The sequence below is a fragment of the Helobdella robusta genome (genome assembly GCF_000326865.2).
Source record: "Helobdella robusta unplaced genomic scaffold HELROscaffold_2, whole genome shotgun sequence".
Lineage (NCBI taxonomy): Eukaryota > Metazoa > Annelida > Clitellata > Rhynchobdellida > Glossiphoniidae > Helobdella > Helobdella robusta.
The window spans coordinates 3,448,821-3,470,096 of record NW_008704083.1 but is presented as its reverse complement, the minus strand read 5'-3'; the positions used below and the strand labels follow the sequence as shown (position 1 = coordinate 3,470,096).

Below are 21,276 nucleotides of genomic sequence, written 5' to 3'. Positions count from 1 at the left end.
CAGTACCTCGCATCACCGTATGTTCTTGCCGGCAGTACAATGTTGTGATATGTACAATACTTATAAGAGGCTGTGTTGCATATGTCGACAAGTACAATGGAAACATCCATTTGTCCTTGTGTCCAGTGCAGTACAAATACATGCATTATATATATATATTATATATATTTAATCTATATATATATTAATATTATATACATATATAAATTAAATAATAATTTAATAATTAATTATAAAACTGCTGTTAGAAATATTGAAAATCTCAAACGTAAACTTTTAAAAGCTAAATATTGTAATTCTATATATATATATATATATATATATATATATATATATATATACAATTTCAAAGTAATGTTGAAAAACTTGTTGAATTATATATAGTGTTGATTGCCGGTATGTGCATGGTCTGAATAGTTGTATCATTTCTTTGCGGTTTATAGTGTGTAGTGTTGTGTTTTCAAAATCTTTTTAAAGGGTGATTTATAAACACACTCATGATTATGACGTTTATAATGCATGTTTCTTTATATATGTATATATTATTGAATTATATATTATATATATTTATTTAGTTTTGTTGCTGAAAAAGTTCTCGATCCATTTTACTATTTGCATAGTCACTCCAAACTTTTCCAACTTGAATAGTAAACGACTATGGGAAACTTTGCAAAACGCTTTCTCCAGATCCATATAGACTACATTGACTTCATGACCATGATCCATTCCTTCAGTTACATCGTCCAAAAATTTCAAAAGTTGCAAAACTGCGGAACGACCAGGAATAAATCCAAACTGATCATCATTCATTTATTATTTATTAGTTAATTATTTATTTATTTATTCAAATTCACTCATAAATATTTCTCAGTTAACTGAAAATTTGTCTAAAAGTGTAAACTGCATATCGCAAAGCAATGAAGCAACTAACCAGACCATATACCCATACTAGTCGGTACCCTACAAACAAACACACAATCAGTACCTTAAATAAAAAAAAAATAAAGACCAAAAAGTTTATAAGTTAAGTTAAAACACCACTAATAACAGCAACCAATAACAATAACTACAACAATAGACTATTGGTAAAAAAAGAAGCCTTTGAGTAAAAAGATAGAATGTCAGGCGACAACGAACAGCAATAAGAGACTTTAAAGTAGAAAGCTTATACAGTAAGAAATTTCCCACAGAAGGTGCAGAAACCAAAAACTTCCGTCTCCAATATATATATATATATATATATGTGTGTGTGTGTGTGTGTGTGTGTGTGTGTGTGTGTGTGTGTGTGTGTGTGTGTGTGCGTGTGCAGTTTGATGTAACCAATGACAAGTTGAGTTCATATCGTATGCCACCCGAAAGTGCCGGGAAAAAAGAAACATAAGATTTTTGGGTTGGCGTAAAAATTTCTAAAAAAAAAATTAAACTTTTATAATTGAAACATAGCGTTACTATTTTTACAAGTAACAAATAAATTATACGGCGTGATTTTTCAACAGCTATCGAAATAACTCGGATTGGTAGGATTTTCCAAATTTAGAAGATTGAGTCTCAGTTGGCTTGAAGTTAGGGTTAGGGTTTGGTAGGCGATAATTTTCATTATTAGTTTTCAAGAGCAAGGCAGAAAGCAAAACTGTGAACACAAAAATGATAGTAAAAGTGAAATCAAATTAGGTCTGAATTCCATCAAAAGAAGATTTCAAAAAATTTATACATAATTAGTTTGTTAAGAGCCAATTCAAAAGAACTTTTACCTGTTTCTTTTTATTGTTTTATATTTCTTTAATAATCCAGCGTTCAATCAGTGACAAACAAAAATATGTGAATGCTAACTTCAAGCCCAACCATAACGCTGTTCAATGTAACAATTTTTTTTATAAACACACTCAAAAAGTTGTTGTACGTGATTTAAATTAAATTTAAGTGTTAACAACTTTAATAACATATTCAATTAGCACGGTAGAAATCATTCTCAGATTTCTTACTGCATGATAACAAGACGCTAACGACCTCAACCAGCCATCGACGTATAATACAGTGCTCTGAATGCACCATCGTAACATATGAAACGAGATATGAGCAGTGACGGATAACTCTTAACGCTAAGTCAGATTTATCGCCGCTGAGTTTGTAACTGGCGGTATTTGATACTTCGGTCGGCATTTATAGAATATTTTTTAACAACTTGTACTTAGTTACAATGTTTTTTTTATTGCATAAAATTTTATTTGTAAGGGTCATGTGACATTGAAATGTGATTTCATGCCATCAATCTGGCATTAATTTTTACCCACAGAACAACGTGTTGTTGTGTAAAACAAAATGAATCAACCAAATTCATATATTCATTTCTAAAGGAAAATGTTTTATTCTATATACTATAGAATACTTGCTAGTGCTATAAATGAATTTAACTTTCACAAATGTTGCTTGCTGAAACGAAGTAGGTTACATCACAAGGCATCACCACTCCAACCAGCAGAAATCATTTTATACAATCGCAGGAATATTTTTATAAAAAAAAACGTAATTTTTCATGACGATAAAAATTGAGTACAAAAGACTTTTAAATACAGGATAGAATAATAATGCGCAAAAACAGAGTGAACAAGAGCATAGAAATAAATTTAAGATCGCCGATCGAAGATGCTGGCACAAAACATCCGGTTATTAGATTAGTCACGTGTGTCAGGCTTATTTATTATCCACAATAAATCAAAGGTTAAATTTAAATAACTATTCTATGAAAACTCATTTTTGTCTCGATGTTAAGCAACGCCATATATGTTAAACAACGTCATGTATGTTATGTGACGTCATATACGTTATGAGACGTCACATGTTACGCAACGTCATTTTTACCATTTGCCAAGATTTGTAGAATACCGGTACATAACTCTTTCATTGTTTCCTTTCCATCAATTTGTTGGTGGTTTCGATTCAGTGCGGCAGCACCGGCCAAACAAATGTGTGATATTTGGAACCAAAATCTATTTCCGTTGGGTTGCAGGCCAGGTCAGGAAGAAAGAAAGACAAACTGGAAGAGGAAAGCTGGACAATCTGCCAAATATTGTTGGATAACGTAACAGAATGGACTGGGTTGGAAATGTTAAATTCAGCTTATTCAAAGATAGAAATTTATTTTGGAAATCGGTAAAAAAAGTGGACGCTGACAACCTGAACGGTTCTTTGAATGATTTCACGTAGCCAGTTACCAAATCTCACAGCAACGATGGATACCTATGTACCTACATGTTGTATAAACAAATTTTCTATTTAAAGTTAAATTATAAGTGTTATTATAAACAATCTTGCAATATCATCGTATAGCAAAATGCTTGTCAATATAAAAAAAACAAAAACAAAAATTTTTTAAAGAATAAAATGCAAAAGATAAAATGGTGATTTAATTCGTTTATTATGAACAAACAATAAATTTGTTACATAATGTGGCATTCCAAAAGAGTAAATCTTAACTATAAGCGGAATCCCCAACATTCAAAAAAGTAATCCATAAATTCATAGTTCGATTAAAACGATCGGCATAATATTTACAAACTGCTAAACAGTGATATAAGTCGTGCAATAAGTTTAAAAGGATAAAAATTGAAGAGACTTCTATTTATTTGATTATGAACAATTTTTTAATATTAGTTGGTAAAATATTGTCATTTAACATTTTGTAACAAATTCTCAAAAGTGGGTTTATAAAAGATAACCAGGTAGCATAATTTAATTATTTGATGTTATCTTTACCATTCCCCTATTTCTTATTGCAATGTTCAGACTGGACTTCTAATTTATTTGGCCATCTTTAGAACCCGGCCAAAATTAAAATTCCGCTGAGCCTGAGAATAAAGAAATATTTGGCTGAAGAAATTTTTTCCTGACATTCGACATTCGGAACTTCACATAAAACAATAAATCAGTTGCTTAATAATTTTCACAAGCGGTAAATATTTATTGAAAGTTATTATTATAAATTATTAATAGTTATTACTTGTTGTGAAACACGTAAAAATATTTAAGGACAGGACTTGTATTTACATGGAAAATTCATCAGTTCATATTTACAGCTTTTACCGACTTTTTTTAAACACTTACCGAAATTATATAGTGCAAATATAAATTGTTGTATAAGACAAATTTAATTTGTTTCTCCGTTCTGAACCGTCAGCTCTCGATTTAAAATGAGTTGAAATGAAAATGGAACGACAGAAAAAGTTTTGGCAGCTACCATTTTTATACTGTGACCGACCTAAATTGGGCCTGAGATTTTCTGACTGACAATCGGCAATTAATCGACTCCAGAGACAGCTCGGGAGTCTGGTGGGAATCGTACGACCGAAAATTTTGCGTGAAATATTGACCAATCAATTTGGAAGCCAAAATAAAAATTATATAAAATGATCAAAATGATGGAAAAAGAAAAAAAAACAGATACACTTTTGCGAAAGCACAAACATCCTCTCCAAATTTTTATTACATTTCGTTTCTTCTCATGCATTCTACGTCATAAATCACTTGTTCGATCAATTATTCTAAAAATAATTTTTCTATTAGAGATTTGTTACACTTGGTTCGACTTTAACTTTTAAATAAATCTTTCCTGCCTCTTTTGACTGCACTCTTTCCACTCATTGGACAAATCGTTCTTATATGTATTATTCTTTCAATATTTTTTTGTTAATCTTTGAATATCGATATACCAACAAACACCGATAACAAACTAGAGGTTGTGTTAATTATTTGGCCACCAATAAAAACAAGACAATCTTTAAATATAAGGCACAATAAATTTAAAATGTAACAAATAAGCTAATAAGAATTAAAATTATTAGTTTGTGAAAAATCTTCTTAATTAGTTACTTCAACAAACTGACTCATCCAGATGCATAAAAAACAATGAACGATATCAAGTGATGAAAGATATAATATCAAGAGAATTTGTTAGTTTGCGTTTTTTGTTTGCGACCGATTCACCATTATCAGCATTTTTTCTGTTTCCATCATTTTGATTGCAATCATTTACAGAAGCCGTATCAACATCACTAAGCGCCACCAACAACTCGTCTGTATGCATCGTTTGGTTCCAAAGTTCTGCCATGTTGAATAAATATCAATTTAAAAATTTCTTTATATTTGATTATCATATCATAGAAAATATAGGTCTGTAATTGGAACGAGAAATTTTGCTAATTCAAACAGATATGGTTCATTTACATTTCTTATAGTATTCAAAACTAAAATCTTTATTAGTTATTATTTCTACTCCAGATTATCTAGTGTAGAAAAATTGTCTCAAATACTTGGCAAACTGATGAGTAGGTGTTTTGAAAATAAGAATGTGCTATAACAATTAAAAAGTAAAATTTAGACCCATTTCCTAGTCATCTAGAATAAGTTACGGGTAACACACTACAGTTCAATTCTTACATTGCAATTTCATTATCGCTGTTCCCATACAAAATAAAATTCAGTTTTCTCACTAATATTACTTTAATACAACTGTGAAAATAAGAGTTGAGAATGCACGATGATAACAATGAGAGCTCAAACGAGAATACCAAAGTTAATGTTCACCAAAAAATGCAACAAACATGCTTTTCGAATCTATATTTTTTATCGAAATTTGTAGGTTTTTCAACAACTTTGGTCAGAGATACTAGACAGACTCCCTCTGTTAAGTTGGACTGAACAATGTTGACACTGTTGACCAGAACAGTTTTGGGTTTTGGAACATATAAGGTACTTATATATACGTGACTTATATAAGGTATAAATACAGAATGCTGAGACGTTTTACAATATAATAATATCAAATAAAAATAAAACTGAGTTGAAAATAATATAAAAAATTTTAACATTCACCAAAATTATCTTCCGGAATAAGAATTTTCGAATTATCAGAGTCGACATTCGCTGATATGCTGATGTCGCCTGCCTCCTCTTTATACAGATCATAATTATTACTCTTAGTAATTATAATCAATTATAATTAATTAGAAATTAAAAATAAAATATAAAAAATTTAAATTAATCAAAAAACCATGACAACAATTACGTTTTATTTGTTCAGATTTCTCTTTCATTTTCTGTTGAAACTCTAGTTTTTTCTGCCTCTGCTTCAATTTTCTCATCAATTTCTCATCCTCACTAAACCAGTCAATAAAATAATTAGGCAGTCAATAAAGGACCAACCAGTCCAACACAATCAGCGGAGCAGTCACGCAAGCACCCGGGGACTCTTCATTCAAACAATAACGTAAAATATTGTTAACAAAGCCGCCACAAGAACGCTTAACAATGAAATCTGTAGTGTCATTTATTGTTTTTATACAAATCAAATCATACGATGCAATGAGACGCAATTTCACGGGAATGATGAGCATCAAAATTAATAGGAAAGAATAAACTAATTGAAAAACTGAACAAATGAATGAATAAAGACAGACAGACAGAAACAAACACAGAGAGATAGATGAAGTACTGACCATCCAGTAAGTTCCATAAGTGAGACATCTTCTGTGTTTGTAACACTCAGCGGCATCTTTCTCACCTCACCACAACTTCGACTTCGGGAACTCATATCTCTCGCAAATTTTGAACTACAACTACTTAACAGAGGAGTTACTGATACATCGTGAGCAGCGCTTGTTTGGGCATCGTTTTTTTGACAGGCATCGCTGTTGGTATCACTGACATTGCGTTTTTTGTCTGTTAAGTTGTTACTAGCAATTGCATTATCATGGCTCGTAACGGATTCTAATAAAGCAGAATGATCTGCTTCTATTTTGACTAGAGACACTTTTGAATTGATGCATCTACTTGGAATAACTTTACATGTACCGTCAAGTTCTGAAACGTTACTCAAGTCGTCATCTCTGCTGTCGTTGTAATTGTCGTATGAATTATTGTTGGTGCTGTTGTTGTTGGTGATGGCGGTGTTGGCGTTGTAGAGTCTGCAGGTACCTGCCCGCCTTCTTACGTACCTGCTTTCACTGACCGATGCACTTATGGCTGAACGTTTCAAATTTGACAAACTCAACTGCTCTGTCGGCTGAATATTCAAGCAAGTTAAGTGTTAAGCGGTTAAAAGAAATTATTATGATCAAACAAAAAATGAATCGTCATGCTGGGAGCAATGGTGATAACAACGAAGTTGATGATGATGAAGATGATGATGATGGTACTAAGAGTTAAAATAATGATTACGAAGATGACAAAAATGACGATAAATGCAATTAACCTGTGCAGGCGTCCTGGCTATGAACTTCAGATAATTCATGTCTCCGAGGCAATTTCCTAATGCATTTCCAAAGCTTCTGCAGGGATTTAATTTGATATTCTGATAGTAATTACAAAATTAATTCTATTAAGTCAAATGAATGAACGAATGATAAGCTATTGATCCATGAACTGTTTAAAAACAATATTTAATACTAGTCCACCTTATGCAATGTTTCACAAATGACTAATCAATCTAAATCATTTCACTGAGGAATCTAGGCTAAATCAACAGCTATTTCATCATTGGCTTATTTAAAACAAGCCCATAGTTTAACATAGATTTCAATGCACAATGTGATGGAAATGTGACCGATCCGGTATAAACATTTGCTCAATGATCAAAAGCCTATCTGTTTCGTTCATTGGATTTTTTTTTTTTTGATAAAATAAATAGTCAACTCAAATCCAAAGATAGCATTGAAGAAATGCCAAGAGTGCTGAAGATGACAAAATATTAATACTGTAATAATAACATAAGGACTTATAACAAGTTTCTTAACCAACTTCAAACCATTCTTCAAAGCATTTTCAACGAATAAACCAACTTGAGTGCCCGCTTTAAGCCATCTGTAACTGCTTCCTTACGTGCTTTCTCTACCGACAATGCTTTCGACTTCATACCTTCACTAACTCCGTAACCTATGTCTTCATGATATATTCCATCCTGCAAACAAATCAAAGTAAATTTTCATTTTTCACTTATGCTTCATGACAAACTTGAGCCGTGCAAACAAAACGTTGTTGGCTGTAGTCTTCCTAGCTGGTGATGTACAAGTGTGAAGATTAATAATGATTGCTGAAGCTGTGCAAAACTGAGATGAGGATTTGCAAAACATTTCTTAAAATGTAAACTACACAAAAATTTTAATGGAAACAAAATTCAGAAAGCAAGACAAATTAAACCGGGTATGAATTCGTTAGTCTGATCAAGAGAATAAAGCTGGTGACATTCTGTTCTGTTAACGTTTCATCATGAATGAACATGAACATATAGTGAATTCATAATGAAAAAGTCTTGAAGTGAAAATGAAATCAATATCAGCTTATTTTCTTAAAATTGTATTGTAACAAAAATGGACAAGGATAGCCAGAGTTTCATGTTTCAAAGTGATCATCAAACTAAACAATTAACACAGTAGCAAAAACATTACTAAATAAAAATTAAAGAAAATCAATCACCAAATCATAAATCTACAAGCCGGTGAAGATTTAAAGAATGATATATAAACTTTGCCATGGCTATTCGTGAAAATGTTTACATAAAAAAATATACTTATTGATTTCCAACATTGAAATATCAGATGCAATGTTATGTGCATAATTTAAATGCACCTGTATAACTATCAAAATCAAGCTATCTTGCAAGTGACGGAGAAAAGTCTGTATTATAAGCAAGAGTCTGTGAGTCAGCTCACACCACGCACTTGTGAGTGTATACGAAAAACGCATGTACGTCGTGTGGTGCGGACAACACAGCCTTTGTAGCACAAACGTTTAACTTTCAGTATAGAAAGATATGAAATCAATTTTGCACATGTCAGAGTTTCCTAGCAAAGAACAAAAAATTTAGAAACTTCAAAATATTTACCTTAAGCTGTACTCGAACTATTGCACTCACTCCCACGTAAAACTTTCCATTGAACAAATCAACAAAATCTTTCAAATAAGAAGAAAATTAACAATAATGTTAATTTTTAATCAAAAGAAATGAAAACGAAAAATAGTCACAAAGTTTGAAAAAAATAAGAACAATAGCAATGAATATCAGAGTAAACATAGAAAGACAAGCCAAAAGGCAACTTTTGCTAGAAAATAATTTATACTTTTAATGAGGCTAAATCGTTGTAATTAACAAGAAATAATATCCCAATTCAACAGGTAGCAATTAAAATAGAAAAGAATAATTTCAAAAATAAATGAGACAAAACAAAATGAGACAACTCATTGGTTAGTTAGAATACCTAACCAACAGTCTGATTGACAATGGAATGAGACCACCCATTGAATCCAAATATTTCATTAGCCAGATTAACAAGTTTCCACCCTTCCACATAAGCCAGCTAAATTAAAATTAATTTTATTCATTTTATTTCAACTGCATAATATATTTGTCAACCTGCATCAACATCTTACATAAATTTAAAAATAGTTTTGCAAGATCAACATTTAAAACAGTTTTTTGGTGGAATGTTTGATTCATTTCAAGTATCAACCTCAATAGAAGTGAGATTGAGTAATCTAATCTAACAAAAGTACATCATCATTATTATTATTGTTACCATCAAAACTGTAATAAAACTGTCTACGAAAAATATTTTGTTTTTATTCTACTTCAACAATTTAACTTTGTTATATAAAAAAATCTACTTCAACAATTTAGCTTTATTATATAAAAAAAACTTTCTTCTGCTATTACTAAATTTTACTTATTTCACATTTTGAAAAACCCAGTTATAAAATTTATAAAAAAACCTTGTAAATTTTTATTAAATTTAAATTTAAAGTATGTTCCCATTTCTATGAAAATTGATTTTTAATTATTAAACTTTGTCACATGAATTTCCAACATTATTTTAACACCATTTGTTGTTGAATCAGCAATAAAACAAATTTAACCTTTTGACCTCCTCCACCAGGTCTTTGACTGATAAATTCTGGTCCTAATTTTTGTCTTAAGGCTTCTTGAATTGCTGCATGTTCTTCATTGGTAAATTCTGTCTGAAAATGTAATAACCACATGAAAAATTATTCGACCAAAGTGGAAACTTAGCTATTTAGTTGTGATGCATTTAAATTTTAATTTCAATGTACAAACTTCTTTCAAGTTTAAAAATTAACCAAATGAAACAAATTTCTTTGAAAAACTACTTTGATAATAATTTTTTTAACTTGATTGTATTAAAACTTTAACAGCATAATTTTAAAATTATACTTTATTTATTTATTATTATTTTAATTATTGAAATTGAAATTATTACATTTACTGAATTTTCAATTGTTTTTAATTTTAATTAACTTATTAATCAATTAATTATTTAAAATTAATTTATTTTATCAATTTGTATAGAATTAATTATATTAAATTATTGTTTGTGTAGTTTTTAAATTTTAAAGACGCATCACACAACCATCTAGTCTAGTCTGTCCTCCTAATCATTAGATAAGATTAGAGGACAGACTAGACTACATATATCATATACAATACATATTATCTATATATATATATATATATAATAATTATCTAATCTAAGGCTAATGGCTACTGATCTACTAATCAATAATTGAATAATCATTCCAAATCTAATCACCTCTAATCTAATCGCTAATGTGCTAATACTAATTGCTAATAATCTAATGTTCTAATTTCTAATCTAATCTAAAATAAAATGCGGGATATGTAAACCTCTAAAAATATATTATTATATTATATAATTAGTTAGTACTGTTAGTAGTAATTATAATTATTATTATTATTCTCACTCAGAAAAGTAAAATTTTGCAAAAAAAAATACAATTTTTATTTTACCTGTCCAAAACAAGTATTAACATTAATATTGCTGTTTTTTATTTCATTTGCCATACTTTTTCAGCAATACGAACAAATTAAATCACCTCTGAATTTAAATCGCAACGGGTTGCAACGGACAGCTGATCGGAAAACAGTACATACAAATAAGTATATTGGAATGTATCATGTACATTAGGGTGGAGTGAATTTGACAAAAAATTTTCCTTATTTTTTAATTTCCTGTATATATAATCGATGACCCTATCTATGGAAAAGCATCATACGACTTTATCTTGAGGTGGCGCACCATGAAGGCATTTCATAAAAAAATTTGTATTTGTTCTTTTAACGAGAAAATATTTTTTCAATGCGCTTAAGAACTAATTTGTTGTGGGACAAAGTATTGAAATTAAAATTTTTAAAATGCCTAAAACTCGGAAAGATCTAAAGTGCCCTGTGTTTGGTGATCCCGCAAAACTAAGTGATAATATTTTACCGACATATTGTGATGTGATCAAACACTACTTGTGGATAAGAAATGATATGCTCGAACTCAACAATGGAAAAGATCCTTCAGTCAAAAATTTATGTGAAATGATTGCTACTAACATCGAACAAATTTGGAACAAAGCATACATTCCGACCATTAGTCATCAACAAGTCGTCGCAAGGTTGATTTGGTATTATAATAAGCACCAAAGTGTAAAAAAATTACGCGGCAACTCAAAAAAACAGGTGTTCTACTTTCATGTAAGTGTATTGTAAATCAAGAGAATTATGCAAAAGCATAACAAAAGTGCCTGCTGCTGAAGAAATGTTTTTAAAAGACCAGCGAGATGATCGCAAAATATATATTGGTTCTGTGGATATGATGACATGATCTATCCAACGTAGGGAAGCAAGGAAACGAAATTATGACGATTTTATGAAATGAGATGGATTTATTCGAACCAGAATAAAAGCCATACAAGATATACAATTTTTCTACACCAAATTTCGGTAAAAAAAAGGTGCGGAGACTTTGGAATTACGACATTAGAACAATTGTTTTTATTTTGATTTAATAATAACTATCAAATGTACTAGTAATTTTAAGTAAGAATATAAAATATATAGAACCATTGTGTAAAAAAAAGTTCCGTCAGTGAATCAAAAGTTGATTTTTTTAAAGTTCAAACCAAATGTGCCACCTGAAAATTTTGCGCAAACACATCTTAGACAATGGGTCATTGATTGGCAGTACAGGAATATTAAAATTTAAAAAATTTTTTTTTAACTCCACCTTAATGTACATAGATATAATGTTGTTAGTCAATACAGGACTGCAGTTAAAGTTAACTCTGAGTTAAAGCGTAATCACGTAATATATGAATTTAATTGCCCCTTTGACGGCTGTGCACGTCAACATGACTCGTATATCGGGATTACTACTACCTCACTGACTAGAAGGCTTACGATGCATAAACAGAGTGGTGCTATCAAATCTCATTTGGACTCAACACACTCAATCACAATTAGCCGTGAAATCCTCGACAGCAACACCAAAGTAATATACCAGAACAGCAACTACACGCATCTTAAAATTGCAGAAGCAGTCCTAATTGACATCAATAAACCAAAAATAAATATACAACAAAAAATGACAACCTCACTTCCAACCCGGCGCTTAACCAACAACGAAAACAAAAAAGTAATAAAAACTAGCATCGTAAATAGTGACAAAGAAGAATATGATGCTATCGATGAAGGAAAGGAGACCAAAGAAGATGACCAGCCAATTAAGAAATCTGATACCTAATTCGCATCAAAGTTATATATATACAGCCAATTAAGAAACCTGACACCTAATTCGCATCAAAGTTCAATTTTAAACACCAAAGTTAATTTTTACAACGTCAAAGTTCATCTTGACAAAGTCAATATTTCCCTATATATACAGCAAGGAGCACTGATGATGATTCATTCGGAATCGAAATATGGCCTTATTTGCAGCATGAAAAATAAGTTTATTTTGAATTTTAATAAACTAAACGTTCACCAAACAACTTTAGTGAGAAAAATCGAAAAAACGAACTACAAATATATTAACGCCAAACATTCGGTAGAATTTATAGAATATAGTAAAAATTAGGTCTATTACCAACATATATATATATATATATATATATATATATATATATATGCATATATTATATATATCACCATTATTATTATCAAATGTTTATTGAAATTTTAGACCGATATCACATTTGTCCTTTTTGTTTAAAATCAATCTATAACTTTTTCTTCTTTTTCTGCAGTTTTACAGCGATTTTGCACGGATAAACTCTCGTTACGCCTATGGCCTTAGTTGTGAATCTTTTGAAAAGCGGGGCAATTAGATGTTGTTGACAATTTTTATTTGCGTGAGGTAGTCAGTATTTGGTTAGGTAAAAAAAAGGCTACAACTGAATCAAATGAATACTAGTTTTCAAATTCCTTATAATTTTACATACGAGCTAACCCAGCGTACTTCGTAACGCTTTAGAAATAATAGGTGTTAATAGAAGCAGAATGCCGTAGTCATGGATGTATATATATATCCATGGTCGTAGTCGGAGATTTTGGCCGGAGTCTGAACTTCTTGAGGAGCCGAAATTATAAATATTTTGAGGGGCCGAAGTCAGAATTTTTTGAGTCGCCAGAGTAGGAGTCGTATTTTTTCATCTGGCTCGGACGACCACGGATAAGGATATAGGAAGAATACATATACCTAATGGCTGAACGTCATTCGAGAGTAATGGAGCTGACCGACGTTTTACAACAGGAAGTCGTCAATCTAATTTCAGATCATCCCACATTAGATCTTTGTTGAGAAATTTTTAATTTTCCCCCCATTTGATCGAATTTAATTAATCTTTATTAATGGAAAAATTTTAAATAAAAGGGAGGCCGGTCTTACAGATTGAGAAACCCTTGTAGTCATCACTGTAAGTTAATTTCGATCGGTCGTAAAGTTTACGGTTGGAAATTTAAAAAAAATTACAAGTCAGACAATCTGTACAGTTCGGTAATATTGATTATATCTAAGACTCAACGCACATAAGAAACGAAGTTGCAAAAAATACTGCTGGCGCAACCGCGAATCATTCAAAGCGTTAAATAAAAAAAACGAACTATTTTCGAAAGTTTTTGGAATCAATGAATCTCGTTAGAATAAGCCTTAAAATGGCGATTATTAATAAATCAATTAACCCGTCAGTCAATTAGATTTTTAAAGCCTCGATAAATGAAACGTAATAAAAATAAAATAATCAAAAAATAATTCAATGACAATAAAAATAATAATAATAATAATTAGCCATTTATTGTTCATTGAAATTCATAAAACTGAAGTAAAAAGTTCATTTAAAAAATTACTTCCAATCAATAAAAACAAAATTTATTTCAAGTTAAAAAGAACACCATCTAGTTTTAATCCATTAAGCTACTGACTGTTTTCTGTAAATGTCAAATTATAGGTAACTTTTATCAATAAATTTATTAACTTCATAAAAATTATGGTTCAGCAATTAAAATATTTTACTCGAAAATAAGCCTTGTAACTCACAGCTATTTAAATAATTAAATCATTAACATTTTTTCTAAAACTTAACACTTTCTAACTACAAGACCTTTTCATAATGACCTGCATAAACTCGAGTATTGTTCCAGCTCTCAAAAGAGCTCAACAAATTTTGTCAGCTGGAAAATTAAAAATAAGTCCAAATCTATTTATTATAGAAAAAAAGAAAACACAGCAGAAAATTTGTTGTTTGAAATTGTTCTTTCATCAATTTGGCAACAGAAGCTTTAAACGCTTTTTCGTTAGAATAAGTTTATACATAAACTCAAAGATTTTCATTTATATTCTTCCATTGTTCAACCTAGTATCTTGAATCTTTTTGTCCTTTCACATTGGTTAAACTATCGATGAACCATACACGGCAAATCAGTTGTAACTCGACACAGTAATGATTTTTAAATCTTCAATTCTGCGTGAATTATTTATTCACTTTTGACTTATTTTAAGCATATTTTTTACGTTTCATTTTCCATTTTATCTTTCTGCACATAATATATTCTGGCATATCACAGTCATGGTTAACTAATAGACCACAAAAGTGTCACAACTTCCATTTGATACATCAAGCCCAAAAGGTAAACATTCGGTAAACATTCTTGCAAATGCCATTATACTACTTTAAGACAAAGATAATGAAAAAAAAATAAACAGGAAAATGTTACAAACCATCGGCACTTCCGCTTTCCTGTCCCAAGTTGTAGGCATGCCTGCTCACTGTTAAGTCCTGATCTTCAGCTAACTTTAACCCCTGAATAACATATTTTAATGACATTAAAAAAAAATTAAAAAAAAAACGAAGTGAATTTGGAATTCTGACTATACATCTCATTAACTCTTAATTGCTTGTCAACTTAATCTCTCCGGTTCTAACAACTGTTTATTAACTGTGTATACAAACAAGAGCCAACATATTCCATAATAAAAATTTTTAAACTTAACTTTCTCTTTTACAAAACACTTTGAAAATTAACTCAATTATGAAGTTAATTACATAATTTTTGAGCTACAAAATAAAATATTTTCTGATAAAAATCAGAAAATCAATAAATTTTAACAATCTTACTTCATTAAATAGCTGGCAGAATAGTTCGAGTGAAACACTGGAACTAAATGTGACATTAAAAGTTTTCATAACGGGATCATCAGTTGCAAAATCCAGAGCAGTCCAGGAGCAAGAATGATTACGTTTCTCTTCACATTTCCTTATTTGATTTTTACATTTCATTGATAACAATTAAATCATATTACTGTATTAATAGCCAATGAATATTGAATAAAATGTTTTGTCAAACAACTGGTTAACTGAAGATTAGGTAAGAAATAACGAACTTCAGTATGAAGAGTAAATATTTGATGTTCTAGGTTGTATTATAAATAACAATTTTCATAAATTCGATGATGTTTTATGAAATACACATACATAATAGATAAAAGACTAACTTTGACTACACTCGAGTTGAAAATTCGATGTATATTTTTAAAATATGAAAAGTAAAGCTAGCTATGAAGCATGGAATGCTCATACCCAGTAGTGGATCTAGACAACTTTGACGGCGTGGCCAAGATTTTTAAAAAATATTTGGCAACCGGGAGATTTAAAAAAAATTAGTTGATAACCGAGGGTGATAAACAAATTTTTTTTTTTTTACAAAATTAAACTTTTTCCCTTAAAAAAACTACCTTTTTCTTTAAAACAACGACTTTTACTAACTTTTAACATAAATATCGCTCACAACGGGCCAGTGCGCCTCCGCCTAAATCCGTTACTGCTCATAGCCACCCAAAAAAATGTTGAAGTTTTTCAATGGGAACAATACTGAATGCAACACAATATATATAATAGAACAAAAAAGTTTACGTCGATACCAACTTGGTCAATTTATATCCTTTGCAGATAATGTGATTGCAGACCTCTTCACGATCATCTGTCACCATTTTTATGCGATACCCACTAACATCATGGTCTTCCGTAACGATTACATTGACAAGGCCCACTGTTTGCTGTTTTAAAGAAATTTATTTTAATTTTTAACAAACAAAACATAACAAAAACTTTTGACTTTCATCATCACATTTCATCTAATAACAGGGCTATGGTATCTGCGTTTCATAAAAACAAACTTTGGGGCACATTTTTGCTTTCTGTAATTTTTATTTCGTTTTTTGTTATAGCAAAAACTCAAACTCTGGCACCATGCAATTATAAATTTATTAGCAACAAAGTATGAAAAGTAATGAAAAAGTTAAAATAATAAGGGGTCATTCGAGCATTATGTAACGCTTTAGGGTAAGGCTTTAAGACAGTGCTACAAGCAAAGAGGGATAGCGACTTTGGTGTCAGCTGTATCTTATTTTGTATTTTTTGTTTAAAACTTTGTTTTTTTCAGTTAAATTCAATAACTATGGCTGGAAAAAGTAAAGCTGCCAAAAAATCTACTACAAAGTGACAAAGAATCGGTAATAGCTGAATTCATTCACCATGGAGCTTCTTTCTCCGCTGGTTTGGCAGAAAAATTTTTAGGGTCAGTAAATTTGTTTGCGTTTGCATTTTAATAGCTCATTGACAGATCTCGCCAGTGTCTACTTCTGTCTTGTAGACAGATCTCGCCAGTGTCTTCGATGATTTTAAAAATTTTAGGGTCAGTAAATTTGTTTGCGTTTGCATTTTAATAGCTCATTGACAGATCTCGCCAGTGTCTACTTCTGTCTTGTAGACAGATCTCGCCAGTGTCTTCGATGATGGATTTACATGTCAAGTTACCGACTAGAGAATATAACCAACAGCTTCATATGATGAGACTAATTAAATATTTGCACACTGAAATCTCTTCTGGTTTCTAAGTTGCAGTAGATTCAAAATCAAGTCACGGAAATTGTTGTTGGAGGCATGAAATTGAATCACAACACTGATACTTCAAGATCTTCACTGGCTCTAATCAACAAAAGAATAATTAATAAAATCGCTGTCATCATGTTCAAAGTGTTAAAAGAACTTACACCAGAATATCTGACTAAGCATAATGCAGAGATCTCACTTGTTTAAAAATTTTGTTTGAATACTGATACTTTTAAAAAGTTCTAACAAACACTCAATTAATATTAATTTCTACCAAGCATTTTGAAATAAGATTTTTAATCATTTTAGAAAAAAAACTAGTATAAAGATCTAAAAAGAATAATTTTGTTAAAATTAAAACTTTTTATAGAATAAAATATATAAACATTTCTAACAAAACTTGTATTTATTTGGAAGAAACATTTTACATGTAACAGGAGCTCATTAGTTTCTTACAAGGAAACGAGGGAGGGAAAAACTATTCTCATGTCACCCAATATTTGAATGGCCCCTATCGTCCCAACCAGGGTCTTCCCGATCAAACAGTGTCACACTAATAAATCAGCACGCCATTCATTTGAATCATCAACATCATCGCCATCATCATGTACGTTTATAGGCGCTCAAACCTGCTATTTTTTTAATCCAATTGGTAATGTATCGATATATAAACCCTATAACCATCATCAGCCGACACTAAGAAGCACAAATGAAGTATTATATTGACATGCTTACAACATCGACATCCTTGTAGCTCAAAGTGGCTCTGTTGTTGAAAAGAACGTCCTTCTCATCGTCATAATCATCATCGTTTTCGTTATCCTTACCATCATCAACCCAATTTTTGATGTTTTCATTATATTGTTCGTTTTTCTTTTCTACATTTTCGGACTTTTTTGGAACATCTGAAAAATTTATGAAAAAAATAACGACTATGAAATGATAAATTAAAAACTTGTGTAACTTCTTTTGAATAATTCCCTCAGAGATATCAATAACACACGTGAATCAACGCATCACACAAATTGCATGTTATGGATAAAGATCTCTTTGCATCTAAGCTGCATTATCTCCCAGCATTTAATATTTGTTTTGAGACAACATGGTGATATAAAATCATGGAAAGTTTTATTATTAAAGATATAAAAGTAATGTATAATACCATAAAAATCTGCACTTTATTAATTAGAAAAAACGCCTTTCTACAACCAGGTTTTGCTGTTTAACTGTTCAATTAAACAAATTATAAAGTAAAATAAACCTTTTTGACAATTTTCAACAACTTCTTTGAACTCTCTCGCTACATCTGCTGTCTTAAAATTTAAATAATTTTAATACTTTTAAAAAATTACACATTGATTTTCAAAAATAGAATAAAATAAATAAATTCCATAGATCATAAAATCATCTCTGATAAAATTAAATTTACAATTGTTTAAAGTTGATGCAAACAATCTTCAGTTGAATTACAACTGCAAAAAGGATCGTTTCCAAATTTGATGGTAGGCTGTTATGGACTTAGAGATTTTACAGAAAAAACTATTCTAATTTGCTAGATTTTTTAATTTTTTATTATACAATTTTTGCAATCTGCTCGTTTTTTTAACATAGTTTTATATTAAACTTCTTATGCCAGCAAGGCTGCAACTTTCTTATCAAACACTAAAAACTGACTTTTATTTTTATTGATAAAGCAAGAAAAAATAAATGATAGAAAATCACAAATGCATAATAATTAGGTCAACTGGTTGGCAGCACACGGCACTCACACTAATGCTCAAATGTCATTTTTAAAATGAATGACAAGATAAGGAAACTGAAATGTAACAACTTTAAAGATAACACAACATCAACAAGCAAATAATATGTAACGAATCAAATTTCTAGATACGGCTAGTGAAAAACAACACAAGTTAAAAACAACTTTACCTTGAATCTGATAGCAAAATGCTCCATTTTAACTTCTCCGTCAGAAAAATCATTGGCAAACCAACACCAGGCTTTCTCTGACGTTTGCATTGGCTTTAGTTTTATGTCCGGCGTGAGCAGGTGGTTGCAGACGACTTTGTGAATTTGATCTCTTCTAAACAACAAACGGTAGACACCTGTTGAAATATTTTAAATTAAAAAACAAAAGGACAATAGAAAAAAGAAACAAAATTACGACCGTTGGTTTTATTTTTGAGTATTTTCATATCACCAACTCCTCGCTCTTTCCACTGATTGTCATCAAACCTGTACAGCACGCTCCTCTGCTTATGAACTTCTGTTTCATCTTCTTCTCCTGTTTGCAAACGTGCCAATGAAAGAATGTAAAATAACAATTAATTGTATGGGGGAAAAAGAGAAAGAAAAAAGAAGAGAAAGAGAGAGCATAGTTAGAATTATTTGAGGAATTTGAATTTTTTTTAGCAAACTGAAAAACTTTTCAAAACTGTAAATTTTGTTCTTTTGACCGCAAACAACTTAATGTAACACATGAAAGATACCTAGTGACAATCTGACGAACGACCAATAATTTTTCTTTGAAAATGTTTACATTTCTATTTTTTAATAAGAGGATTGAAACTGTTATCAGATACCTATCTTATACTTACTTACATTTGCTATAGTAGCTATACTGGATGATAATTAGTATTTAAAGGTTGAAAATCATGCAAGTTTCAGGGATAGAGAGATGAAAGGTTAGATAATCAGTTCAAAACAGTGTCACGGTGCAGGGAGATGACTGTGACTGCCATTCAAAACCAGCAGACAGAACATCCAAAAAATTTTTAAAAAATATTATTTTTATTACCTGTTTTTAAATCAACTAATTCAGGTAATTGAACAATGGGCTCGAAATGAATATCATCGGCTTGTGATGGCTCCACTTCACCATCCTCATTATCATCTGTTCGTAACATGCAATATAAATAACTGAATGGTTATAATTTATGAATTATTAGGAAAATTATACATAAAAACACACACACACATACACTCATATAGAATTATTAATGTCTTTAGCCAATTTTTGTAACTAAAAGGTAACTGTAAGTTTCCGATTAACTTAATAAAGACCTAGCCGAAAACAATGAAAAGCATGAAAAAATTATAAACATTACACAAATGATTAACTACTGTTTCAAAATTGAACTCATCATATTTCTGCTAAAGTTGTATTTTATTTTGTATCTATTTATCACCTTATCTATCTGGATGCTTTGCAATGGTTTATGGCCCAAAATTAGAAATTAGGCAAACAAATCATCAATCAAGTAAATTCCTATTTCAAAATGATGTCAAAGGTTTTGTTTAGCATATGAAAATATAAATGCATCAAATCATAATTTTAAATCAAGCAGCTAAAATATAAATTCATGAAAATGAGTCTCATGAAAATTTACTTACAATTTTTTGATTTTAATTTAAACAAAATAATTATTTCCTAAAATATTTAATTATCACCTCAAGACTTATAAATGACAAGAAACAACTTATCTATTGAAAAAAATTATTAGCTGTTGGGGCCCAGGGATCATTAGAAACAGATTAAAAAATAGATATAAAAGAAAACATTGAAAATAATTAAAATTTGAAACCTGATTTCACTGGAATGGTTTTATCACTAGAGCCACTGAAGAGTTTTTCACCAGTCCCCGTCCATGAAAATGAAGAATCTGTCAAAAGAAATTTGCAAATGCATTTCAACAGAAATTTGTGACCTTTAAATTTTTGCGAAAATATAATCTAACAAACAACCTGTTTTAAATGCATCTGTTTTAGGAACCAAACTAGAGAAATCAATAATTGCAGTTGCTGCAGACCCAAATATAGAATTTGTTGGAGGATGTTGATTTGTATCTTTTGATAGAGATGATGCATTTATAGAAGTTGATCCAAAAATTGTCGGTGCCACAGATGTTTTTGAACCTGGTGGTCCTGTCACTATTGATGACGATATAGTTACAGCACCAAATACTTTTAAACCATCTAAATCAAGAAACAGAGCCGTCAACAGCAAAAACAATAAAACATATGCAAAACATACTGACCATT

At 30.5% G+C, this 21,276-nt stretch overlaps 3 protein-coding genes across 3 annotated transcripts; all 3 read right to left on the bottom strand.

Moving 5' to 3' along the window:
- Positions 1–7,189: 7,189 nt before the first annotated feature.
- On the bottom strand, positions 7,190–10,026 carry HELRODRAFT_64872 (hypothetical protein; the record flags this gene model as incomplete). The annotated part of the gene is made up of 5 exons (XM_009017254.1): positions 7,190–7,322; positions 7,833–7,951; positions 8,876–8,943; positions 9,254–9,347; positions 9,904–10,026. 5 exons carry the CDS (start codon positions 10,024–10,026, stop codon positions 7,190–7,192), a joined length of 537 nt encoding a protein of 178 aa, XP_009015502.1.
- A 5,031-nt stretch (positions 10,027–15,057) lies between these two features.
- Positions 15,058–16,532, bottom strand: HELRODRAFT_160279 (hypothetical protein; the record flags this gene model as incomplete). Its single annotated transcript, XM_009017253.1, has 4 exons — positions 15,058–15,147; positions 15,463–15,601; positions 16,270–16,400; positions 16,521–16,532. 4 exons carry the CDS (start codon positions 16,530–16,532, stop codon positions 15,058–15,060), a joined length of 372 nt encoding a protein of 123 aa, XP_009015501.1.
- Positions 16,533–18,437: 1,905 nt separating this feature from the next.
- HELRODRAFT_64615 (hypothetical protein) lies at positions 18,438–19,523 on the bottom strand (the record flags this gene model as incomplete). The annotated part of the gene is made up of 3 exons (XM_009017252.1): positions 18,438–18,548; positions 19,165–19,340; positions 19,400–19,523. Coding segments are annotated over 3 exons (411 nt in total), but the record flags the coding sequence as incomplete, so codon positions are not given.
- Positions 19,524–21,276: the final 1,753 nt, after the last annotated feature.